Source organism: Mastomys coucha, unplaced genomic scaffold, assembly GCF_008632895.1.
Source record: "Mastomys coucha isolate ucsf_1 unplaced genomic scaffold, UCSF_Mcou_1 pScaffold23, whole genome shotgun sequence".
Taxonomy (NCBI): domain Eukaryota; kingdom Metazoa; phylum Chordata; class Mammalia; order Rodentia; family Muridae; genus Mastomys; species Mastomys coucha.
Genome location: NW_022196906.1, coordinates 30,686,394 through 30,712,645, shown reverse-complemented (window position 1 = coordinate 30,712,645; position 26,252 = coordinate 30,686,394). Strand labels below are relative to the sequence as shown.

The 26,252-nt window shown below is 39.6% G+C and overlaps 1 protein-coding gene across 5 annotated transcripts; it reads left to right on the top strand.

Annotated features, from left to right (window-relative positions):
* The first annotated feature begins 2,228 nt into the window (after positions 1-2,228).
* Positions 2,229-25,970, top strand: Chek1 (checkpoint kinase 1). Of its 5 annotated transcripts, XM_031343027.1 has the most exons (14): positions 3,162-3,222; positions 3,893-3,974; positions 4,429-4,490; positions 5,705-5,928; positions 6,930-6,994; positions 7,082-7,151; positions 15,570-15,758; positions 16,741-16,845; positions 18,938-19,033; positions 19,805-19,913; positions 20,466-20,643; positions 20,867-20,998; positions 22,412-22,513; positions 24,239-25,970. In XM_031343027.1, exons 4-14 carry the CDS (start codon positions 5,763-5,765, stop codon positions 24,332-24,334), a joined length of 1,308 nt encoding a protein of 435 aa, XP_031198887.1. In that variant the 5' UTR covers positions 3,162-3,222; positions 3,893-3,974; positions 4,429-4,490; positions 5,705-5,762; the 3' UTR covers positions 24,335-25,970. The 5 variants fall into 5 exon arrangements, with proteins under 5 accessions (XP_031198889.1, XP_031198885.1, XP_031198887.1 ...); XM_031343025.1 differs by lacking the exon at positions 4,429-4,490 and having other exon boundaries at positions 3,134-3,222; XM_031343026.1 differs by lacking the exons at positions 3,162-3,222; positions 4,429-4,490 and adding an exon at positions 3,271-3,402.
* Positions 25,971-26,252: the final 282 nt, after the last annotated feature.

Genomic DNA, 26,252 nt, shown 5'->3' with positions numbered 1-26,252 from the left:
TGTTGATTCCTCCAACTCTTTCTGATAAGGCTACTTAAAATTTTCAAATTTTAGGCAATATGGTATGACACTTTACTTTTCTGTGTTTGGGTGTTTTACCTACATATATGTGTATCATGTGCATTCCTGGCGCCCACAGAATCCAGAGGAAGGCATCAGATTCCTGGAACTGTAGTTATAGACAGTTGTGAGTTGCCAGGTGGGTGCTGGGAATTGAACTCTTTGGAAGAACAGCCATTGGTTTTAACTGTTCAATTAACTCCCCAGTCCATGATAAAGTTATTTCAATGTGGGGCTTTCTGAGTCAGTTTTCTAAAAGTTTCTTAGTTGCTCTTCTTTCTTCCACCTTTTGGGAGATTTCCTCAGCTGTATTTGTGGTCTTGTTCTGTTTTCCCTTCCCTCCCTCCCTGTCTTTCTCCACCTTCTCTTCCCTTCCCTCCACTTTTGTATGTTGTGCATAGGTTTAAGCCCAGGGCCCTGTGCATGCTAGCTAAGCACTCTATCAGTGAGCAACATCTCTTAATTTCAACCATATTTTCAGATACCTTTTTTCTTTTCTGCTTCCATATTTCTCACGTCTTAACTCTTTTGTTGACTGCCCCATTGTTTTGCTTCCTTTCCAATTAAAGACTTTTCTGAATTCTTGGCTGACTGGTTTTTAAAACTGGGTGGTTGAAAGGGTTATGGAGAATGAGTGTGTGCTTATGCTTTTTAATATACTATGATCAGGCTGGGCTGGCACACTGAGTTGTTGATATTGGTGTTAAAATTTCCTTTTTCTTCCATAATAAGATGTGTTAAATTTCTTTTTTTTTGTACATGAGATGCAGGGTTTCTGTCCTCTATTTAAGGATATTGGCCAGGCTGTCACCTTTCTAGAGTAAAGTAGAAAAGGAAATCATATGGGCTCAACTCTCAGTACATACACTTACATTTAATTGCTAGGATAGCCACACCTTTTACTGTGCCTACTTTATAGTTTGGCTATCATTTATTAGCTCAAACCTTATTGGTAGCTTTGGGGAAGAGCTCTTCCATGGTTATACAACAGAAAGTGTTTAGAGATCTCTTGTGACTGCCCCATTTTGACCTCCATATTCAGAGTTGCCTGGTTTCCTCATTTAAATTCTGGGCTTCCCACGATGCAAGTCAAGTCACTTTTCTATACGGTCATTGGTGTCTTTGGGATTAATCATTATTTATTTTGTATTTTTTACCTTTTATCTTCAGTAGGCTTTTGGTTTTCCCCAAATTTCTCATATCTAGAAAGGAATAGAGCTATCTCTTACATGGCCCCCCTCCTTTAAAGACAGTGTGTGTACCCTAGGTTGGGCTCAAACTTAGGGTGGCTTTGAATTCCTGATCTTCCTCCATTGTCCTCCTAAGTGCTGTGATTACAGGCAAGTATTATGACTCCTGTCTTACTACTATTCCTTTGTAACTATTTTCAGAGCATTTTATCATGAGTCCTACCCCCTATCCCTCTTCAGTTTGTTTAGTTACTCTTGTGGCTGAACAGATTTCTTTTAATCTCTTCAGACACACTAAGTTTTTTGAGACAGTATTTCATTTATTCCAGGTTATATTTGAACTTTCTATATAACCAGTGTGAACCTGAACTGGTCTTCCTATATTTGCCTTGGTATAGGGTCATACACACACACACACACACACACACACACACACACACACACACACACACACACACACACACACACACACACTTCTCCAAGCCAGGACTCTAATATTGTGTCTTTTCCAGGAGATAAGACAATGATTCAAGAGGAACCTCATGGGTCCTTATATTTGTTGATTTCAGAATATACACAGGAAATCACAAAGAAATGGAAATAATCTAACAGCTTGTTTTAATAACATGAATCCTAAACTGATGTCATGGTTTAAACATTGCCAGGTTGTTTCACTCTTCACTTGACAGATTTCCTGGAGTTGGAGATGTAGCTCAATGGCAAAGCACTTGTCTAGGCAGCACATGGTTTCATTGTTTCCTTATTTTTTGTATCCAAGTCCTTTCTCTTAGAATTGACATTTCTCTCTTTATTACAAGCCTTTTGCATGCTTGGCAAGCATTCTACCATTATGTCATAAGTCTAGCCTAGTAACGAATATTGACTGTGCTTCCCAACCACAACCCAGCTCCCCCCCTCCTTTTTTTAGATAAGATCACACACATCCACCCCCCCACCCCCCTTGGCTCAGGTTGACAAACCTGGAGCAGTTCCCCTGCCTCAGCCTCTAGGCTGAGATTATAGGTGAGTCACCGTTAGGTCTACTTTGCTGTTTGTTTTTGTTTGAAAGACAGCTTCTTGGTTGGGTATCTCCTGCTCTATCTCTATAGTGTGGTGGGCCACCGTGCTCATTTAAGAATAAAAAAGCTAGTACAGGCAAATAGTCTATCTTAAAAAAAAAAGATTTAAACTGGTTTTGGAGCCTGTACAGGCAAAATTCGTGACCCTCACTGGACTGCACTGTTCCCTCTCACATCCGTGGCGATGTGGGCCCCCCCCCTTTTTTTTTTGTAAGACTAGCCCTGTATAACTCGGGTTGCCTTGAACTCACAATTTTCTTGCTTACGCTTCCCAAATTCTAGGTCTACAAGCATGCACTACCACACTTGCTTTCCTTCATTTTTTTGATTTTTCGGAATTCCAACAGCAGTTGCTAGCTTCTCGGTTCGAATACTAAGGGGGCCGCAATTGAGTTTACAGACACTCTGGCGCTTAGTTTGAGCCTCATATACCCTTCGTACCAGAGGCTCCGATGTCTCGAGCAGGTCGGTTTACGTAGTTAACGGTGCAGCCTTAGCAGGCTCTGAGTAGCAAGGAACCCAGGTCCTTGGCCCAACTGAGGCGCAGTCTGGATGGAGGCTTCGGTGCCTCTCTGGAGCAACGTAAGGCGTAGCACACACCCGATGCCATTTCACTCTGGGATTCACAGATCAGTTCTCACCAAGGCAGTCGTCTATACCAAATCTCATCAGCTTGTGTCTTACTACGGTCAGATCAGAGCTCCAGCCAGTATTAGGAGGGGCCCTTGCTCGGTCGGTCTGAAATCGCTCCTCTGCTGACCCGGGATAGGACAACGCGCGCCGGCCCGCTTTACGGCAAAGGTGTGCGCTTTTGCGACAGCATGACGCAGGCAGGTTTTGGCGGGAAAAGCTGTGCATTTGGATTCCTGTGGCTGCTGGCAAAGGATTGCTTGGTGAGAAGGGCGTCCTGAACGGTGGGGAAGAACTCCAGCAAAAGACCCAGAGGGCTTGATTAGTGCGGATCGGCACGGTGAAGGAGTGATCCAGGCGAGCGGAGAGGTGGGAGGACTGTCTGGAGCGCGGGCTGGAGCTGGTGACTCGTGGCTCTCCAGCATAAAGGGACCAGAGCAATTGTAAGCCTCCGGGGTTTGCACGCTTTTCCGGCTCTAGGGGTCCCTGCCTTCCGCTTCTCTCCGCCGCCTGGCCCCGCCCCGTTCCCTCCGGGTGCTGGGGACACGTGCCGTTGGGGTAGGAATTGGAAGTGAGCAGGTGGGAGGAGGGGCTGCTCTGGCAGTAATTACCGTAGTTACACCCAGCTGCCCTCCACCCCGGCACCCTGCCCTGCCCTTCCTGGTCGTTTTTCGGAAGGCTTTTGTCTTCCAACCTCCGAGACCAGCTAGTGTTCAGTTTTGCATAAAGGGGAAGGACAAACGTAGAAACTGGATTTGTGATAAACAGGACAAAACGTTTAAATTTAGTATTATGACTTGGGTAAATATGGATCAGATGTAAGGGAAAAACAAAGTCATGCGGAATCATGGCAGGAGACATGGCTCAATGGCATTGCAGGTGATGAGCATTTACACTCATCCTCTGTATTTTCTGGGATCCTGCATTTTGCAGTCGCTGTGCTTGGAGTCATGGCAGTGCCTTTTGTGGAAGACTGGGATTTGGTGCAAACTTTAGGAGAAGGTGCCTATGGAGAGTAAGTTTGAGCCTTCATTTAAGTTTTAATTGCATTTGTGTGTGTGTGTGTGAGTGTGTGTGTGTGTTCTGCTATGGTGCATGCACCGGTGGAGGTCAGAAGACATCTTGCAGGAGCTGGTTCTGTTGAAGGTTTGGAGGACTGCACTCAGATCATCAGGCCTGACACCAATCGACCCTCCCAGCCATCTCCATGGTCTCCCTAATTTAAATATTACCTGCTTGCTTGCTTTAGTTTTCCATCTGTTGTCTGAGTACACACTTAAAAAATCCTTTATTTCAAGTGGCAAAGAGCATTAATAATTGCATTTGTAAATCAAGGCTCTGAGTGAGTGAAGTTGCACCTGTTCCTCCTCTTTAGTGATAGTGGGCGTATGCTCTGCGACAAGTTACTTTTCTAGGCCTGTAAAAGGAACAACACATTTCTTCTTGCATTTGTTTTTGTTTTTGTTCAGATCAAGATCTTGTTAAATTGCCTAGGTTGGCCTTGAACTTGTGGTACACTGTAGCCTTCCAGGTAGGTATTACAAGCCCGTGTTTGTCGACCCAGTATTTTTTTTTTTTAATTTTACTTTTATAAAATTTTCTCTTATAAGAGAATTGTTTCCCTAACAAACCATGTATCTTAGAGTTTTAAATGAGATAATGAAAAGATCCTGCCTAGTTTCAGATCCTCACACTCAGCAGATGCTGGTTTGTGTTTGTGTTCTTGAGCAAGCTTTATGTGCCTTTGTTTCTTCATCTGATGATAGAATTACTGGTTTTTACCTCAAAGGTGCATTCAGTAGTTAGCTCAGGCATGTATGCATGAGACTAATAAGTGTAAAGTAATGTTGTTGTATGTATGACTAGATCATGTATATATGTAATGTAATCTAGACTTGTTATTTATTTATTTATTTATTTTTCTGAGACAGGGTTTCTCTGTGTAGCCCTGGCTGTCCTGGAACTCACTCTGTAGACCAGGCTGGCCTCAAACTCAGAAATCCGCCTGCCTCTACCTCCCAAGTGCTGGGATTAAGGGCGTGCGCCACCACCGCCCGGCTAGACTTGTTATTTAGTAGATGACTTGGCAAGCACAAGATTTTCAAGACTTTCTTGGAGCATTAACTGCAGTACTTCATTCACATTTTGTCTTATTGCTTTTGAGAACATGGCAGAGACCATTTCATTTTTCTTGATGAAGAAAGGAAGAATACTTTGGGATGTGTTACATTTAATTTTTTGAAGTTTTTTTTCTTCCTAAGACTTATGTATTTTTTAAATATGTATGAGTGTTTGCCTACATATTAGCGTACTGAATGTGTACAGTGCTGACAGAAGGTGTGGATCCCCCAGACCTGGAAATTAGAGATGGTTGTGAGCTCCCGTGTAGGTGCTGGAAACTGTACTGAGGTCTGAAGCAAGTAAACTTAAATGTTGAGCCGTCTCTCCAGGCGACCCCTCAGTTTTGTTTGTAGTGAGAGTGTCTCATTGGCATCAAACTCCAAGAGCTCTGCTCGCCCCTGCTTCTCAAACATGTGTGCTACCACTCCCTGCTAGGGGTTTGTTTTTTGTGTGTTTTTTTTTTTCCTTTGAAAATTTCTTTGTAGTCTAGACCGGGCTTGAACTTGGACCCTTTTGTCTCTAGAATGCTGGAATTACAGGTGTGTATCACTAGGCTCTGGAGATTTATGAGAAATCAAATTGTGAGGTGAAAATGGTATAACTTTTTCTCTCTCTTTCCTTAAGAGTTCAACTTGCTGTGAATAGAATAACTGAAGAAGCTGTTGCAGTGAAGATTGTAGACATGAAGCGGGCCATAGACTGTCCAGAAAATATTAAGAAAGAGATCTGCATCAATAAGATGTTAAACCATGAGAATGTAGTGAAATTCTATGGCCACAGGAGGGAAGGCAATATCCAGTATCTGTTTCTGGAGTACTGTAGTGGAGGAGAACTTTTTGATAGAATAGGTATGGAAAAGATTTAAGGTAAACATTTCACTGAACACAATTACATGCTGTGTGTGCTGCAAGACATTAAACCCACCATCTCCCCACAGGCCCTTCAACCTGTCTACCATTAAACCATGTTCTTAGCTGTTTATCTGGGTTTTAGAGAAAATGTTTTCCCGTGTAACCCTAGCTGTCCTGGGACTCACTCTGTAGGCCAGGCTGACCTTGAACTCAGAGATTTATCTGCCTTTGTTTCCTGAGTGCTGGGATCAAAGGTGAGCATCACCATCACCCAGCTCTCTCAGCTGCATTTTTAAATGTTAGGTAGATCAATTTTATTTCAGAATTGGTTATATAACAGTAAAATTGGAGTAAAAATCAGGCATTCTTGACTTTGTAATGTAAAAGTGTTATGATTTAAAAATCATAAAATACTTAATGTAAGTCTTTTACGTAGTGAAATTGTACGACTCTCCTGTTGGTAGTCATACTAGAACATTCGGAACCTTTAAAAATTATTTATTATTTTCTGGCTTTTTTATATTCTGTGTACCATGTGCATGCCTGGTGCCTGTGGAGGCATGTCTAATGCTCTAAGAGGCCTGCAGAGAGCACTGGATCCCCTGGAGCTGACAGATGGTTGTGAGTTATGTGGGTGCTGAGAGCCAAATCCTGTTCTTCTGGAAGTGCAACCAGTGCTCTTCTTTCCAGCCCCGAACTTTGTGTTTAGAAGAAGTAGGGAGACATTTGAAGAAAATGAAGTCCATTGGGGTTAGTATAAAATTAAAATACGTTGATGCTTTTAAATTGTTTTCCTAGGATGTTAGCTTATTTTTCTTATTTAGCATTTAGGGAGATGTGAGTTATTTAGTGATGTATTTGTTAATGGACTTTAGTCTTTTGGTAGTATACATTTCTGTTTGCTTAAGTACAAACATAGTGAGATATGAATTAAGAGCCTATATGGTTGATGCCTGATTATAATCTTTCAGTAGACTATCGATAATTATTTCTTACAGAGCCAGACATAGGGATGCCTGAACAAGATGCTCAGAGGTTCTTCCACCAGCTCATGGCAGGGGTGGTAGGTACTACAGCCTCTTTCGCCTTGCTTAAAATTAGCATCAATAATGTGAGTTGCTAAATTCTACTGTTTTGTCCTCCCACTTAGGTTTATCTTCATGGAATTGGAATAACTCACAGGGATATTAAACCAGAAAACCTCCTCTTGGATGAAAGGGGTAAGATTAACATTTTGTTAATGCCATCTGTCTGTTTATCTAATGCACGAGTGCTATGTCTGTATGTACACCTGCCTGTCAGAAGAGGGCATCAGATCTCAGTTTAGAGAGTTTTGAACCACTATGTGATTGCTGGGAACTGAACTTAAGATATCTGGAAAAACTCTTAACTGCTGAGCCATTTCTCCAGCCCCTGTTAATATTATATTTTAAGTCAGTCATATAGACACATGTCTTAGGGTTTTACTGCTGTGAACAAACATCGTGACCAAGGCAACTCTTATAAGAATATTTAATTGGGGCTGGCTTACAGGTTCAGAGGTTCAGTCCATTATCGTCAAGGCAGGAGCATGGCAGCATCTTAGCAGGCATGGTTCAGGAGGAGCTGAGAATTGTACATCTTCATCTAAAGGCTGGTAGCAGAATATTCTTTTCCTTGTAGCTAGGACTAGGATCTTAAAGCCTACCCACAGTGACACACCTACTCCAAGAAGGCCACACTTCCTAATAGTGCTACCGCATGGCCCAAGCATATACAAATGGTCACATTCTACTTTCTGGCCCTCATAGGCTTGTACAAACATGAGTCTATGGAGGCCATACCTAAACATAGTATAATGCAAAATACATTTCTCTATAGTCTGTAGCAGTCTCAACAATGTTAAAAGTCCAAAGGTCAAATTCTCTGATCCATCCAATCACATAACTGTAATCCTCAAAGCAAGATAGGAATCCAGCTGGGCAAGTGACTGCCAGTCTGGGCCTCTCTCAACCTGCCGGGGGGAAAACAGGGTCCTAGTCAGGTCGACAAGGTGTTGGCAAAGAAATGACAAACAGAAACAACACAAGGGAGTATAGAATCTGAGTGTAATTGTACAAAGTAATATCAAGCTTATATAGTATACAGAAAACAGGGCAAATGACAGAAGTCACATAGGCAGGAGACTGCCACATTAAGGTCAGTTAGAACAAGCAGTGTAAAGTGGAGGAACAGTGGTGTCTTTTTTCTTGGGCTATTTTGATAACCTCAGGATAAATTCTCTGGGTCTGTCTGAGGCAAGCAGCTGAAGGTCATATTTTAGCAGTCCTTGGCTATAACATAGATAATTAGTGATGGAAGCCCTGCAACTTCTCTAGTTAGTAAAGCAATTCTGCCTTGAGTGGGACTGCTCTGATAATTAGTGCTTAACTGCTATCTCTAACTCTGGAGACACTGTCTGGTAAGCCAGCTTCCTTGTAAAAATTCTAAGCTAATTACAGCTAGGAAATCAATTAGGATTATTGAAACACTGTGGAGGCCAGGAAATAATGTTTAATCTCAGTATTAGGTAATAGCAAAATATTTTTTTAGGGCACCTTTATACCTGAATAAAGAAAGCATGCAGATCTCTCCGCAGACTTTAGCAGAGACCAATCTGGAACACATCAGAGTTAGATGTCAGCGACTGAATACCCAAGGAGACTGTCTGTCTGTGAAGCTTAGCCGCCTCAGGTCTGTGATCAGGTTTTCAAGCCTGACATGCAGACACTACTGAAGTAGATGAGTGTTGCGTGACAAGTGACAAACTCTGCATCTCTATGTCTGATGTCAGCAGTTTTTAGATCTCCAACTCCTTTTTCATCTTTGTTGACTGCAACAAACTTCTTTTCCTGGGCTGGTTCCACTCCATATTAGCAGTTTTCCTCAGGAGATATCCTACAGCTCTGATGTCTTAAAAATCAATGTGTGGGATCCACACACGATCTTCTGGGCTCCTTTAAAGGGCTGGTGTCACTTGTCCAGCTCTGCTCTCTGTAGCATTCTCAGCTCAGGTTGATCCACTCTACTGCTGCTGTTCAGAGGCTCTGTTCATGGTGCCAAGCCTCAGCTCCTTTGCATGAACCCTTCAGTCCTGGGCCATCAACTGCAACTGAGGCTGCACCTTCACCAATGGTCTTCCATGGCTTCTCACAGTGCTAACCCTCAGCTGCTCTTTATGACCCCTTCATGCCTTCAAAACCAGTACCACCTGGGTGACTCTTACACATTACCAAGTACAGCTGCAGCATGAGGTACACCCTTGGCTATCTCTGGAACACAGCTTCTTTGTGCTCTCAGAAATCCTTCCCAGAAGATTTTACCTCAGTGATACTAGTCTTTCTCTCTTTTTTCTCTCTCTCTCTCTCTTTTTTAATTGGATATTTTATGTATTTACATTTCAAATGTTATCCCCTTTCTCTGTTTCCCCTCTGGAACACTCCTCCTCAAATACCGTCCCCTCTCTCCCTTCTTCTATGAGGGTGCTCCTCCATCCACCCACTTACTTCCACCTTACTACCCTGGCATTCCCTTATATTTGGGCATTGAGCCTTCACAGAACCAAGGGCCTCTCCTCATGTTGATGCCAGACAATGCCATCCTGTGCTACATAGGTGGCTGGAGCCATGGGTCCCCTCCCTGTGTACTCTTTGGTTGGTGGTTTAGTCTCTGGGAGCTCTGGGGGGAGGGGGAGCTTGGTTTGTTGATATTGTTGTTCTTCCTGTGGGGTTGCAAACCCCTTCGGCTGTCCTGCCACTATATTTTTCAGGCTCTGGCAGAGCCTTTTAAGAGACAGCTATTAACAGGCTCCTGTCAATGCTGGTCTCTTAATCACCACTAATTTCTTAGCTCCAGCTAACCAGCGTAAATTGTCTCAGTAGTCCCTTCTATTTTTCACTGTAAAACCAGAGCCGAAGCTTACATGCTCTCTTGCTTGCTGGGGCTGGAACATGATTCCCCTTATTCTATTACCAGCTTTCTGTTTTCCAACTCTCTCTCTCTCTCTCTCTCTCTCTCTCTTTCTCTCCCTAAGCTTGGCTTTCCTGGAACTTGCTCTGTAGATTGATTGACCTTGAACTGAGAGATCTGCATGGCTCTGTCTCCTGTAATGCTGGGATTACAGGCTTGTACAGCCAGCTCTGGCTTTAACCCTTTTTTCACCTAGAACTTGCTCTAAGGCTGACCTTGAACTCAGAGATCTGCTTGGCTTTAGCTCCTGGGATTAAAGGTGTATACCACCATGCCTAGATCTAAACTTAGCTGGGTAGGATCTTGCCTCCAAATCCCTTAATTTGTTAGCTCCTTGAACATAGGAGTCAGCTCCATTTCTCTTCCTGGTACTCCTTTAATACTCGACCCATATATTTTATTTTTTCCTTTGTCAGCTTGCTATGCTTGTTCAAAACACTCTTCATGAGACTTAACCAGAGAACAATGTCCCTGCTGGGCTTTTTTGAGACTTCCTTGTCAATGCAATTAATCTTGTTATCCTACTTAGCCTTAGGCCAATTCTTCAGATAAGGGTAAAAAGCAGCCAATTTCTTCACCAAAATACTATAAAAACAGTCTCTAGGCCACATATTGAAATTCTCCACTGAAAAGAAATCTCTTGGGCCAGGTCAGCACAATTCAAATCATGCTCAGTAACAAAGTCGTCCATATTCCTACTAGGATAGGCTATTAAGCCCGTCCCCAAATCTATGTTCTTTTAAACAAAAGCATGGTCAGGCCTATCACAGCAATACTCCAGTCCCTGGTACCAACTTGTTTTAGTTAAGGTTTTATTGCTGTGAACAGACACCATGACCAAGGCAACTCTTGTTTGTTTGTTTGTTTTTTGAGACAAGGGTTTCTCTGTATAGCCCTAGCTGTCCTGGAACTCACTCTGTAGACCAGGCTGGCCTCAGAAATCCACCTGCCTCTGCCTCCCAAGTGCTAGGATTAAAGGTGTGCACCACCACTGCCCGGCGACAAAGACAACTCTTATAAGGACAACATTTAATTGGGGATGGCTTACAGGTTCAGAGGTTCAGTTCATTATCATCAAGGCATGGCAGCATCCAGGCAGCATCCAGGCAGCATCCAGGCAGGCATGGTGCAGGAGGAGCTGAGAGTTCTATGTCTTCATTTGAAGGCTGCTATCAGAATACTGACTTCCAGGCAGCTAGGATGAGGGTCTTAAAGTCCACACCCATAGTGACACACCTACTCCAACAAGATCACACCTTCAAATAGTGCCATTCCCTAGGCTAAGCATATTCAAACCATGACACTACCCTTCTGAAATACTTACCAGATCTAAGAATTTTCTGCTAGAGGCTTTAGAGTCTTTTATATGTAAGATAATGCCATCTAGTGTCCTCTTTCTTTTTCCCTTTTGTATATGTTTTATTATTTTATTTTTTGAGTTTATAATTACATAATTTTTCCCTTTTCCTTTGTCTTTTCAAACCTTTCCCTATATATTTTCTTGTTCTCTATTAGATTCATGGCCCCTCTTTTTTCATTAATTATTATCATGTACATATTTGAGTATGTATGTGTATATGTATATTCCTAAAAATGTAAGTATAACCTGCTTAGTCTTTATAATCTTATATGTATGTGTGTTTTAAGGCTAATCACTTGGTATTGAGTAACCAACTGGTATGCTCTTCTTGGGAAGACTATTTCTTCTGATCTCAGCTTTGCTTAATTGCCTGTAGTTATTTGTATAGGGTTTAGGTATCTAGTGCTTTTCCCTGTTAGAGTAGACTCATTGGTTGTTGGCTTCTAAACATGTTAGCTCATGTTTAGGCTGTCATGTTGGTTATAATTGTAGGTTCTCCGAGATCTGTGAAGCTTCTGACATTCCTAAGATGTAGTCTCACAGCAAACTCCTTTTCTGCTGCCTCTTCTGCAATGATCCCTGGGCCTCAGGTCCAGGAGTTGTATCTTAGATGTATCCATTGGAACTGGGTTCTATAACTCTGCATTTTGTTTTTGTGTAATGATCTTAGTCTGTTGTATAGGGAAATTTCTCTGAGGGGTGAGGACACACTTATCTTTGGGTATAAGAACAGGTATTTAGAATGCAGTTAGGGATTGGGCTGCCTTAGGAAAGTGGTTGAAAGACCCCCGCAGGGAGACCCTCACTCAAGTCGCGGGATGGTGCACACCCAAAGAGATGCGATAGACCGGCTTGATGCAAAAAGCATGAGGCTTTAATGGGCGGAGCTCCGGATCGTCTCCCAAACTCTCACAAGAGATGGGAAGGCGATCCCGAGGCTCAAAAGTTAGGTGTTTTTATAGAAAAAATGGTCTAGGGAAACAAAGAAACTAGCATGGTTACTCCAATTGGCTGGTTTTACGGGTTATGTAAGGGGAAATCTCTGAGGGGTGGGGAGGCAGTGGGTAGTAAGTTAATGTTTTTATTTTTGTTACCCTCTATCATGTCTAAGGGGCCAGGTGGCCCAATTCCCAGAACACGTCCTTGTTTGTCTGGGTTGTGTCTGGATATGTTTTCCACTTGTCTAGTTATTTTCATAAATCTGTGTCATCTTAACCTTTTGTTTTTAGTAATGTTTGACAGTTTGTCTACAGATTCTCAGGCCTACGTGCTGGATCTAAGCCTGCTATTTTCTAGTCAGCTTGCCTGGGTCTGGGGGCTTCTCAATCTTCCTTTTCATGGTAGTTGTAGGTTCTACTGCAGTGTCCATTGTTTCACTAGTCCTGTGTAGTTGGCTAGGTCTCTAGTACTAGGTGTGATTTCTCTCTTAAGTCCAATTTGAGAGCCAAGGCATGTGTGCTCCTACTGCACTCTTAGGTTACTGTGCCATGCTGGTGGTAGTTGTAGTTCTAAGGTTTCGGGGCTAGGTAGGACTGTTAGTCACTTCCCTCCTTTGGAAGCTTGCATGGTGCCTTCTGTTATCAAATAGCTAGTCCACAGGCATGAGGCTTTCAGGTCAGCTCTAACTTGGGGGCCTTTGGGCTCAGTGTCTGCTGTATGTAGCAACAAGAACTGACTTACTGTCTACGTCTGAGAGGCAACCAAGGGCAGTGGCAGTATCCTGTAATTTTTGGGGTCTCTTGGATAACCTTGACTGCAAAACTCAAAAGAGGGCTTCTCATGTCTGGTGTTGGAGTTTTTGGCTTTTAGAAGAATTGTTGTTAAAACACTGGCTTATGTGTATTAGAGTTATTTCTAAGTAGATAGATAGTTAATAGTATTATTCTGACATTTTCAGAAATCCTTCCTGCTGTTGAACCCTCTTTCCTCCTGCACTTATCCTGTCCCACAATTGCAGCCTCACATCTGTTTTCCCATTTTCCTTTTCAGATCACTTGTACCTGTCTATTCTCCTCTATATTTCCTCTTTTTCCCAATCTGACAATGGTCACTTTTTACTTTCCTGGTTTCTGTAGTTACTCTAGGATATGTCTTCACACCTGAAGACTGAATATAGGGCCTCAGATGATTGATAGAGAACATGTTGTAGAAATTATTTAATCCCAGTCTGGGGTTTCTACCTGCCTTTGACCATTTAGTTCCTGGATAAAACACATACACACAACCTTTATATTTATAACAAGCCTTCATCAGCACAAGAGCTGGACAGATATCTATTCCCTAGTTACTATGTTTATTTCCCAGATATAATCCCATTATATAATTTGCCATGTTTTGTCTGGGCTGCTCTTAATTCCATTTAGCCAACCTACATGGCCATTATTTCATGACTTCTGTAACCCATGGTGGCTTCCTCCTCTTTCACCTTCTTCTTTCCCCTTTGTGGTCTTCTCTGACTCCAAGGCCAGGAATACCAAGCCCTACCTATCTCAATTCTGCCCAGCTATAGGCTGTAGGCATCTTTATTTACCAATCAGAGATAACTTGGGGGTAAGGCCACATTGTCACTTGGGTCTACATGCACACTCTATCATCTCTGGGACAACCAGGTCTTGGAGGCCCACACTTAGTATTACAATATGTAGCAAAAGACCAAATGTCAACAGAACAGGTGATGTTTGTTTTTCTGGGTCTTGGCTATTTCATTCATGATCTTTTCTGGTTTCATCTGTTACCTGCAAACTTCATGATTTCATATTTTCTTTACAGATAAATAGTATTCCATAGTGTAGTTGTACCACATTTTAGTTATCAGTTATCATTATCAGTTTTTTGGTTGTAGGACATTAAGGCTGTTTCTTTTTCCTAGCTATTGTGAATAAAGTAGTAGTGAACATGGCTGAGCAGAATGTTCAGTGGAGCAGAATGTGGGGTAGAATGTCAAATCCTTTGGGCATATGCCAGTGGGTAATATAGCTTGATCATACATACAGTAGATTTGTTTGTAGCTTTTTTGAAAGTTCTCTATCCTAATTTTCAGAGTGGCTTGACCAGTTTCCAATCTCACCAACAGTGAAGTCTCACCCTGCTTTCCCTCCAGTATTTGTTGTTATTTGTTCTTTACCATTGACTAGGATCAGAGGAAATGTTCTAACACCAGCCAAGGAATGGGTTAGGATAGATGAACTTGCTACTGAAAGTGAGGACAAGCAGACAGAAAACAAAGCTTCACATGTTACATGTGAGCTGTCGCCAGAAGGTGTGGCCCAGATTTAGGGTGGGTTGCCCACCTCAAATAATGCAATCAAGAAAATCCCTCTCAGATGTACCCTGCTTGCTTGGTTTTTAGTTACTTCTGAATGTTGACAACCAAAATTAGCCTTCACACTTAGGTTAGGTTTACTCCTAGATGTTTTATTTTTCCTTGTGGCTATTGTGAATGGGAGTATGTTCATACTTCTCCATTTTGCTATGTATTTTTTATATAGAAAAGTTATTGATTAGGCTGGAGAGATGGCTCAATGGCTAAGAGTACTGTCTGTTTTTTGAGAGGTCCTGAATTCTATTCCCATCAACTACATGGTGGCTCACAATCACTTATCTGGATCTGGTGTCCTCTTCTGGCATGCAGATAGATCACTTATACATAAAATAAATGAATAAATATTAACAGAAAAGTTACTGACTTGTTCAAGTGGATTCTGTATTGTACCACCCTGCTGAATTTGTTTACCAGTTTTAGAGTTCATAATAGGATTTTTCTTAATTTTTTAGATCCCTTTGCTACAACATCCTCTGAGGTCTGTATTTTTATAGGCAGTATACCCACCCATAGCTTATTCTTAGTGTCTCACTGATTTTATTTCGTACCTGACACAGTGCCTGTGACTTGCATATAAGAAAGCCGTGCTTAGCCACCAGCTTTGCCGATGTCTCCTTACCCTCCGCAGTCTCAGTGAAGGGTTTTGCTCTGCTGTCTTCCTGTGTGTGTTTTCCAGGAAGGCATCCTTATTTAACCTGGTGCCAACTGGTTTTTCTGTTGATGATATTTCTCTTTAGTTAAGAAGGTATGGTCTTTGCTAAGTTGAGCAACATATGTGCTTTGGGGGTGGGGTGGGGTGGGGTGGGGTTAGACTAGCTCATGAAATACATAGATTTTTTTTGCTCAGTTTCTGGTAGAAAAATTCTATAAGCCCTAAGCAAAACCAGTGTTACTTCCAGTAATTTATATATGTGTGTATATATTTGCAAATCTTTTAATCCAACATTGTCTTTTTTTCTTTTGGTTTAGATAACCTCAAAATCTCTGACTTTGGCTTGGCAACAGTGTTTCGGCATAATAATCGTGAACGCTTACTGAACAAGATGTGTGGGACTTTACCTTATGTTGCTCCAGAGCTTCTAAAGAGAAAAGAATTTCATGCAGAACCAGTTGATGTTTGGTCCTGTGGAATAGTACTTACTGCAATGTTGGCTGGAGGTAAGGCTATATAATCATGAGAAGACTTCTTTTCTCTGAAAAGTCAGATTTCTTATACCAAAACAATAGGAAGTAAATAACCCAGGGAATCTTAATTCTGTAATAGAAAGGTTGTGTTTAACTCATTGCCTTGGGCTACAGTTACTAAGTACCATTCAGTGAGTGCATTATATACAGATTTACTTCATACAGATCATGAAGGTTTGAAGTCTGGGTGGTGAAGTTGCCAGCATGGTCATTTTCTGAGGTCCCTCTCTCTTCCTGCCCTACAGTTCCTTACTGAGAGGAGAAGCAGACTCTTTAGTGTCTTCATAAGGACTCAGATCCCATTTTTGAGGGCTTTCATACTCAATGACCCAGTCACCCCACATAGGTCCCACCTCCAGAATCATCACAGTGGGAGTGGGAGTGAGTGATCTGGCTGCAACAGTTTTCCCTTCATTGATTGCTTGGGTTGATTTGGCTGACCTCTGCCTGCTGAGGCTGGTGTGGGCTCAGTTGAAGAGGACAACTTTCCCTGGATAGAGGAGCGTCAGCCTTCAGTCAAGTATTGAGTAGCCTTGATCCTCTGCTAGAGGCTCCAAACAAGCGCTCACATTCATTATCTAGGGGTTAGGATTTCAGTATAAGCTTTAGAAGGAAATAAACATGTAACCCATTATAATTTACATCTTATTCTTAACTACCTTGAAACTTGTAACCCAGAGGTTTTTTTTTGAAATATAATCATTAAATTAAAAATCTCAACACTTCCTTTGGGATTGCTGGAGATTAAATCCAGGGCCCAACACCAGCCTTAATATGATACCTTTGAAAAGAGTTTCTGTGAAACTTAGCATGAAAACCATATTGAATTACTGTGGAGAAAAATTGTATTCTTTTTATGTATTGTTCATTTTCCTTTTGTGTGGTTATTTTTCCTTGAAATATTTGTTATATAATTTTATGAACACTCAAAAACTGCAACTTGTTTTATTTTTAGAGTTGCCGTGGGACCAGCCCAGTGATAGTTGTCAGGAATATTCTGACTGGAAAGAAAAAAAAACCTATCTCAACCCTTGGAAAAAAATTGATTCTGCTCCTCTGGGTAATTGAGTTGTTCGAAAGTATTGATTCTGTGGGTTATAGAGTCATGTTAGTTGATTTTTTCTTAACTTTCTTCCCCCCCCTTTCTTCTCCTTGTTGTCCTCCTCCTTTCTTCTTTTCTGTCTTCTTTCTTCCTTCTTCTTCTCCATAGTCCTTTTAGCCACCTTAGAAGATGTGTAAGTCAAGAGGGAGGGAGGGAGGGAACAGCTCTATAATTGTGGCATTTGGAAATAGCCTTTTAAAAATCTTTTTAAAAAAAAAATAGCAAGTGTATACTGTATGTATATTAGTTATAAGTATATGCTTTTGCAAAAGGTAAATCATATTTCATAACTCTTTAGTTTTGATGCTCAACATTTTTCTACATCTTTACTTATGGGCCTGGGTCATATTTTTAGAGACTGGTGGTACTCATTATGTGGATATGTTTTACTCTTTTGTTTAGAGATTTAGGTTTTTTCCTTAATTTTACTTCTAGAGAAGTTTGATAAGCATCCATGTTACTTGATGCTTGTGTGTCCTTTATTTGCTTAAAATTTTTTTTCTTCTCTTCTCCCACAAGCAAGACTGCAGGGCTAAGAGACTATGTATTTCCTTTTTTAAGTATTATGCCTTTATTTACAAATTTACTTTTTAAGTTTGTACCATTTTGTCTTTATTTTTTTAAGACACGTATTTTTTTAAGATGTATTTATTTATTTTATTTATATGAATACACTGTCACTTTCTTCAAACACACCAGAAGAGGGCATCAGATCCAGTTACAGATTGTTGTGAACCACCATGTAGTTATTGGGAATTGAACTCAGGACCTCTGGAAGAGCAGTCAGTGAGCCATCTCTGCAGCCCCCCCATTTTGTCCTTTATTCATGTTACTTTTTTGTTGTTGTGTTTTGAACACTGGGTTTCACTGTATCCCTTGGTGGTCTGGAACTCACTATGTAGATCAGGCTGGCCTGAAACTTACTATGTAATAAACCAGGCTGACTTTCATATTCAAGAGAGATTGGTCTGCCTCTGCCTACTTAATACTGGAATTAAGTACACCACTATGTCTGGCAAAAATGAGTTTTTTAACCAGTAAGACTGTAACTGATACTGTTTCTTAAATTTCATTTTAAATTTAATATTAATACTGAGTGTAACTTACTAGCTCTTTTTTAGTTTTGCTCTGTTTGAGCAAAGAAGTTTATAGTTTTCTTAATCCTTTGGGGGATTTCTAAAAAATGTATTAACGTATATAACACTTATTATATATTTTATATATCCTACAGTTTATTATTTATTTTAATTTTGCTGGATATTTTAATGTGCAAATGTTTTAAATTATTCATACCTAAATTCTTGTCATTTTTGATTTTTGACTTATATTGCCATGCTTAGAAAGGTCTTTTCTACTCTGATTTTTTTTTTTTTTTGTAAAATTCTTTGAGTTCTCATTTGGTGTTTCTGTGGTTTAATTTTTATGTTTGATTATTGTTGGCTTTGATTTTGAAATGCTCTCGTTTAGCCTAAGCTGAACCCTGAGCTCAGCTCTGTAGTAGATGACCTTGCTCTTGCAGCCTCCACCTTCAAATGCTGGTATTTAGATGCTAACACACTTGGCTTGTTTATTTTGGGAGACAAGGTCTATGTTAGCCATGCTGGCCTGAATCTCAGGCTGGACCTGACTGTGGCAATCCTCTCAGCCTCTGAATGCTGGGACTACAAACTGAGTCACTTTTCATTCCTGGTTTAAAAGAATTGATTTATGTATTTTTTTTAAATGTAGGAGTGCTCTTTTGTGTGTACACCTACATGCCAGAGAGGGCATCAGATCCCTTTATAGATGGTTGTGAGGTACCTACCGCATGGTTGCCTAGCCATCTCACCAACCAACCCCCTGGCTTATGTTTTTGATGTTGGGATGTTGGGAATTGTATGAGTTCTTTTTAAAATTAATATATATTTCCCAAGCTGGCCTCAGGCATCCTGCCTGTGCCTCTAACTAGTGAGATTGTAGGCATGTACCATGTTTTTGGCTTTTATGTCTTACGGTTTGTCTAATCTGCGTACGAACCCCTTTTACAAATACTGTCTTGTGTTCTTTTCAGCTTTGCTTCACAAAATTCTAGTTGAGAATCCATCAGCAAGGATCACCATCCCAGACATTAAAAAAGATAGATGGTACAACAAACTGCTAAACAGAGGTAAAAAAAAAGTATTCCCATTTTCTTTTGTGAAGCATAGATACTTACAAAATACCACAAACCAGTGTCATAAAATAACTATGGTCTGCCCAAATGAAGATTTTAATATCTAATAGGAAAAACAAATGTAAAATGTGAAAATGTGAAAACTAACTTCATTCATTAACAACTAAAAAGAGTGCTACATCTCGATGTTTGATGGAATCTAATAAAACAAGGAGGGGTGAGAGAGAAAGAGGAAGTGAGTGCGTGCGTGTGCGCGCTTGTGTATGTGTGAGTGTGTGTGTGTAAGAGAGGCATAAGAAATAGATTTGCAGATTTGGTAGTGACATACTGTGTTATTTTACGTCTGTTGCATTATTTTCTAAAAATAGGATAGAATATCATGCTAAGTAATGGAATGGTGGGTGGTATTGATAATTCAGAAGAGATAGAAATTTTGAAATTATTCTTTCTTAGAACGTGTGAGGAGACAAGTAGCGTGGGCTGATGTAGTCTAGTTGAGGGTCTTATTTTTGTATTAACTGTCATTCTTTACTGAGTTATTTAAACATTTTAAAAGTTCTAGTTGTCCAGCTGGTCTTTTGTTGAACATCATGTGGCTTTTGGGAAGTGTTAGTGTAACATTCCTTTATTTAAACATGAAATTGTTTAAGAAAAAAATGTTTGTATGACTTTGCATTTAGTAAGTGGATTTAGATGTGGCTTTATTCAAATTGCTAGTTGGATTAAATATTTGAATAGAAGATTTGGATTTGTTCCTTTTTTTAGGAGCAAAGAGGCCACGTGCTACTTCAGGTGGTATGTCAGAGTCTTCTAGTGGATTCTCTAAGCACATCCATTCCAATTTGGACTTTTCTCCAGGAAACAGTGGTTCCAGGTAAGACTTACAAAAATTAATTTTTTTCTTTTTTTCCTTTTTTCTTAACTAAGTAACCTTGACTGAACTGGAACTGGGTAGCCCACACTGGTCTTGAACTTGTCTAACCTGTATTGATCCTTCTGTGTCTGCCTCCTGAGTGTTGTGATTTACAAGTTTGTACTGCCATGGATGGGCAGATTAGGTCCTTTTCTTAAATGTAATTATTCCTCACAAAGAATAAAACATTTATATGTTTTACTTAATAATGCAAATAATTTTACCAAAATGAGAATGACTGTGTGATGTAAGAAAATCCTGGTCGGTTTTATTTAAAGACATTTTTAGTCTGACTCTATACTATATACACTTATAGTCCCAGGTTACTGCTAATTGGAAGGCTGAGGCAGGCAAATAGAGAGTGCCAGGCCAGGCCTATGTAGGCAACAAGATGCAATCTTGTCTCAAATAAACAAACAAACAACAAACACAAAATGAATAATTAAAAAAGAATGAAGCCACCTTAAAAACAGAGAATTGAAGTCATACTTTTCTTCTTTCTTAATGTCTCAGTGAAGAAAACGTGAAGTTCTCTAGTTCCCAGCCAGAGCCTCGGACAGGGCTTTCCTTGTGGGACACTGGTCCCTCGACGGTGGACAAACTGGTACAGGGCATCAGTTTTTCCCAGCCTACGTGTCCTGATCATATGCTTTTAAACAGTCAGTTACTTGGTACCCCTGGATCTTCACAGGTAAGGAATGTGATTTTTCAAATAAATAAATGTTGCTTTTTATTTTTGTTGTCTTAAATCTTAGGTATATGGTATTAATACCTTTAGTTGATACATATTATTTGGATAAGTAAGAAGTAATTAGAGGAGGCCATTATGAGAAAGAAGCCTAAGTTAGAGAAAAGAATTTCTAATTGCTGTAAACTGGTCACATTGGACTTATTCAGCTTTCTTTGATGTACAGAACCCCTGGCAGCGCTTGGTCAAAAGGATGACACGATTCTTTACTAAATTGGATGCAGACAAATCTTACCAATGCCTGAAAGAGACCTTCGAGAAGTTGGGCTATCAGTGGAAGACAAGTTGTATGAATCAAGTAGGTTTTGTTAGGTTTTGGTATTTCTTTTCCCATACAAAATGGAATATTTGAGTAAGAGTTATCAGTGGTCAATGAGTGTTCTAAAAATATGAGTAATTAATTTGAAAAAGAAACAATTGAAGGTTTTAAGAATTTTTTTGTATGTGTTTGTTTTGTCTTGTGTTTTCAAGAACCTCTGAATTTAGGATTTTATATTAGGCTGCAGTTAAAGATGTTCCTACTTCCATGTTTGGGGTCTTGGTGCTGGCTTTTGGCTGCCCTCGTTGTCTCCCACCGGGGTTATCTTGCCTGAGCTCCTTACCGTCACTATCATCTCATTATTGTTCCAGCTTTTCAGCCTCAAATAGCTTTTCATTTTCTTTCTTGTATTTTTTTTTTTTTTTTTTTTTTTTTTTTTTTTTTAATTTCTTTGAGGTGGGTTTCTCTGTGTAACAGAGCCCTGGCTGTTCTGTAACTCATTCTGTAGAGCAGGCTAACTTGGAATTCAGAGATCTGTTTACTCTGCCTCCTGAGTGCTGGGATTAAGGGTGTGTGCCACCATGCCTGGCTCTTCTTGTACTGTAATAATATTGGTTTTTTTCTCATATATTTGACTGATAGATTGGCTACAGTATTAGGGATTGAACCCAGGCATTGTGTATGATGGGCAAGTACTTTACCACTAAGCTACACCTCCAGTCTTTATTCCTATTCCTTTGGATTGGTTTTTCTTTCAATTCTGCTTTGCTAAAATGCCTTCTTTTTTTTACTAAAAGTTCACTTAGACTAAAGTTCTAACTTACAGCTTGGTTTAGATTGGAGAGAGAGATAGCATTCTTCCTTCCTTTCCTTCTTCCTTCCTTCCTTCCTCCCTTCCTCCCTTCCTCCCTTCCTTCCTTCCTTCCTTCCTTCCTTCCTTCCTTCCTTCCTTCCTTGGTAAGATTTATTTATTTATTTATTTATTTATTTTTAAAGATTTTATTTATTATATATAAGTATACTGTAGCTGTCTTCAGACACACTAGAAAAGGGCATCAGATCTCATTACAGATGGTTGTGAGCCACCATGTGGTTGCTGGGATTTGAACTCAGGACCTTCAGAAGAGCAGTCAGTGCTCTTAACCGCTGAGCCATCTCTCCAGCCCAGATTTATTTATTTATTTTTTAATTTTACACTTATGTGTAAAGAGTGTGTCTGTGTATATGCGTATGTCAGTGTTTGTGGAAGCATCAGATCGTTTGGAGCTAGAATCATAGGTGGCTGAGAGCCCCCTGACATGGGTGCCAGGAGTGGCAAGTGCTTTTAACCTGAGCCATCTCTGCAGCCTTGAAATGTATAGTGTTCTTCATGATACTCTGTTAAACAAGAATTGTTAAGGGTATTTTCTATTCATGTATATATGTAGCTTGACCTTATTTTTATTGCCTTAGGTTACTGTATCGACAACTGATAGAAGAAACAATAAGTTGATTTTCAAAATAAACTTGGTAGAAATGGATGAGAAGATACTGGTTGACTTCCGGCTTTCTAAGGTATTTTTCATATATTTTATTCATAGTATTTCTCTATGGAAATGTTTCTGTGTAGCTTTTCAAAATGGCTTTATATTTTACATGAAGTGGTCCACCCCTCTTCACTGTTGCTTTCCGAAGCTTTGTGGGTTGAGCACAATTCTGATTAGCATGGGGAATCCTTATGCTGTCTTACCCTATTGACAATTAGGATGTACATTTTCTTTTTGCCTAGAGTAGATATTTTATGCATATATTTTTGTTCATGCTCTCTCTCTCTCTCTCTGTGTATATATATATATATATATATATATATATATATATATATATATATATATTACTTTTTTGTTTGGGGGTAGCTTTAGTAATGGCTCCAAAGGGTAAGGATGGTAATGCTGGCAATTTTTTTTATAGGCTATTGTTATAATTGTTCTATTTTACTACTAACTATGTTACTCTTACTGTACCATAGTTATAGATTTAGCTAAGTATACATAGGAATGCAGATGCTATATGCCATGTAAAGTTCCATCCTATGTGGTTTCAGACTTCCTCAGAAAGTTTTGGAGTATATCCACATGAATATGTTGTAACTAATTAGTTGGCATTTGTAAATATATTGTAACTCAATTTTTTTCATTTATTGTTATAAGCATTGACTTTTGCTATCATCTGTTTTTCTAAAATATTTTTTGGTTGTTTCTCTCTGTCTCTCCACTTTCTCCTGCTCCCCTACATATTCCTTAGTATAAAAATCTTGAGGGTTAGGGATGAATTACAGTTAGTAGAGTTCTTGCTTAGCATGCACAAGCTCTGAGATTGGATCCCCTGCACAGATAAAGCCAGGCGTGGCATTATCTGCCTCTATTCCCAGCATTCAGTAGGTAGAAATTCAGAAATCAACTAGTTTTGAGACCAGCCCTACATGGGACTCTGTTCTACCTAAAAATTTTTTTTTAGTATATACAAATAAATGAAAACTAAAAGAAAAATTTAAATTATATGTCTTGACACAATTTTAATATTTTGGAATACTTAAATTATTTTGGTTCATATATAATACCTATTTTTTTTTAAATTATTCACTTTACATCCCCTCACTGTCCTCCTCCCAGCCACCCCTTCCTAAGTCCTTCCCCCCTCCAACTTCATATCTCTTTGAGGCTAGGTATATCCCCTAACACTGAGGCCAGACTAGGCAGCCCAGCTAGAAGAATATACCTCATGGACAGAATACCTACTATTTTTTAAATAAAAGTTATGACATTAAAAACTTGTACATTATAATATAAAATGAACTTCACAAATTTTGTGATTAATATTGTCGTTTTGCTTACCTGTTATTTTTAGTTTAAAAGTCTATTCTGTGTTAAAACCAAAGCAATATAATGTCTGTTTTCTGAGAGTTTATGTGTGGCTCTAGAAAAGGTTGAAGAGTAATTCATATTCTGTATTGGGAGGCTGGTTGAAATAATTCTTTTCTAGATTTTTGGTGTAGTTAAATTATGAAGGTTTCTACTCTAATGAAACCCATAAATTGTTATAAAATCCTGTTCAAACAAGTCAGATTTATATGGAGTGCATAACTAAGCTGGAATGTTGGTGCATACCTGCAGTCTCAGAGAAGGCAGAGAGGAGACGAAGAACTGGACATATTTGAAAATGTTTGTTTCTCTGATCAGGAATGAGAATGTGCTCTTTTGACACAATCATTTTTATATTTTTAAAATATTTTTCCTAAAATAGGGTGATGGATTAGAGTTCAAGAGACACTTCCTGAAGATTAAAGGGAAGCTCAGTGATGTCGTGAGCAACCAGAAGGTTTGGTTTCCCATTACATGATGAAGCTGTCAGCTCTGCACATTCCTGGTGAATATAGTGCTGCTATGTGACATTTTTCTTCCTAGAGAAGATTATCCTATTCTGCAAACTGCAAACAATAGTTGTTGAAGAGTTCTCTTCCCATTACCCAAACATCTTCCAATGCTTAGTGTTTGGCATACAAATACTGCTGTATTTTAATTGTATGTAATACTTTGGGGAAAGGATGGATCAAATTCATTAGGTATTTCTCCCGCTGTGTTTAGATTGTCTGGATTTGAAACCAAGTTTTGGGATACTTGAGTTTGCCAGCTTTTATACCAATGTAATAGTATCGCTTTTGAAAAATCAAAAGTTTGTTTCATCCCAAGCAAAGTATTTTCTTCTCTGCCTATTTAATTGTAAGGATGAATAAACACAGACCATGTACAGTTGATTGGTTCATGTGAGGCCAGCCACAAAAAGTGTATCTTAATGTATGTACTGTATTTTCCGTTTGGGTATATGTGCTGTACAAGGGCTTGACCAATTATAAAACTTTTTTGAGTTATAACGCTTAAAATTGCAAATCCCTCCCCCCATCCCCCCACTCCCCCGCTGGTATAGCTAGTCAAATATAAAGCCAATTTGGTTAGATTTTCACAAAGTTGAACATGAGCTCTAGTGCTTAAGTGACTTTATTCTAATTTTCACATTTAAACAGTTTTTTCTACATTCACAGTCATATTTTAACTGCTCTAGAAGTAAACTATTTTCAAAATCAGTATCTAACTCTGAACTTATTGGCCACCAAGTTTCTAGATGACACTGACTAAAAAGGAGACAGGAGTAAGGAAATGCAGGAGTTGGCCTGATTCTTGGTCTTCACCTTATACACTTACTAAAACTTTGTTTTGTTCATAAAATTTATATTAAAATGTGAATCTCTGATTGGGGTCCTGTATTCCTTTTTGTAAAATTCCAATATTAATCTGAACATGAGAACATTTAACATTTTGTGGCTAAAGTGTGTTACGTGTGGGTGTATACTGCTCTCACCCACCCGCCTCTTCCATCCTCAGAAGTCAATCTGACCTACTCCATTCCATCTCCTGCTTCCCACTCACAGTCCCACTGTGGCTAAGGTCAGCCATGTTGATAGAAACGTTACTTGTTCACTGGTAGTTTCTTTTCCAGAAAAGCTGTCAGAATGATCCTTGTAAAGTGTGAATAAGATCCCTGCCCCAGTCCCAATGCTTATGACTTCTCATCACACTTAGAATCCCAAGTCTCATCTGCGCTGTACAGTTTTGTCATTGTCGTCTTCATCTGATGGTATGCAGTACTGTCTCTGAGCCTGTATCTGTCAAGTCATGATTGCTTGCTGTCACCTACTCACTGTATTGCTTTGGTCTCCAGGAATTTGAATATTCTTGTACTTCATATAAGTAGAATTGTATATTTGTCTCTTAGTGTTTGGCTTGCTTTATAACAACTATTTTCAGGATTTATCTATGTTATATCAGGTTTCATTCCTTTTGATGACTAATACTCCATAGTATGTGTGTACGCATGTGTATGTATATTCTTTCATATGATCATGTATGTTTAGATTGATGCCATCTTTTGTCTATGTAAATGATACTGTGTGAACATGAATATATAAGTACCTGCTCAAGTCTCTGTTTTTAATTTTTTGTGTGTATACCCTGAGGTAGAATTGCTATGTCATGTGATAATTGTGGGGTTTTTTTTTGTTTGTTTATTTTTTGTTGTTGTTTTACCTTATAAAATATAACAATTTATTTAAAATTTGTAACGATTGTTTTTGAAACAGGACCTCATTGTGTAGATCAGACGACTTTGAACTCATTATCCAGTTCAGGAAACAGGATCTCACTGTAGATCAGACTGGCCTTGATCTCACTGTGTAGATCAGACTGGCCTTGATCTCACTGTG

What these genes read in the sequence shown, in the direction of transcription:
- Chek1 (XM_031343025.1), top strand. Translation starts at nt 3,910, where the DNA reads ATGGCAGTGCCTTTTGTGGAAGACTGGGATTTGGTGCAAACTTTAGGA. An exon ending in AATTGATTCTGCTCCTCTGG is followed by an intron (nt 16,846 to 18,937) that starts GTAATTGAGTTG and finishes TGTTCTTTTCAG; the next exon opens with CTTTGCTTCACAAAATTCTA. An exon ending in GTACCCCTGGATCTTCACAG is followed by an intron (nt 20,644 to 20,866) that starts GTAAGGAATGTG and finishes TTTGATGTACAG; the next exon opens with AACCCCTGGCAGCGCTTGGT.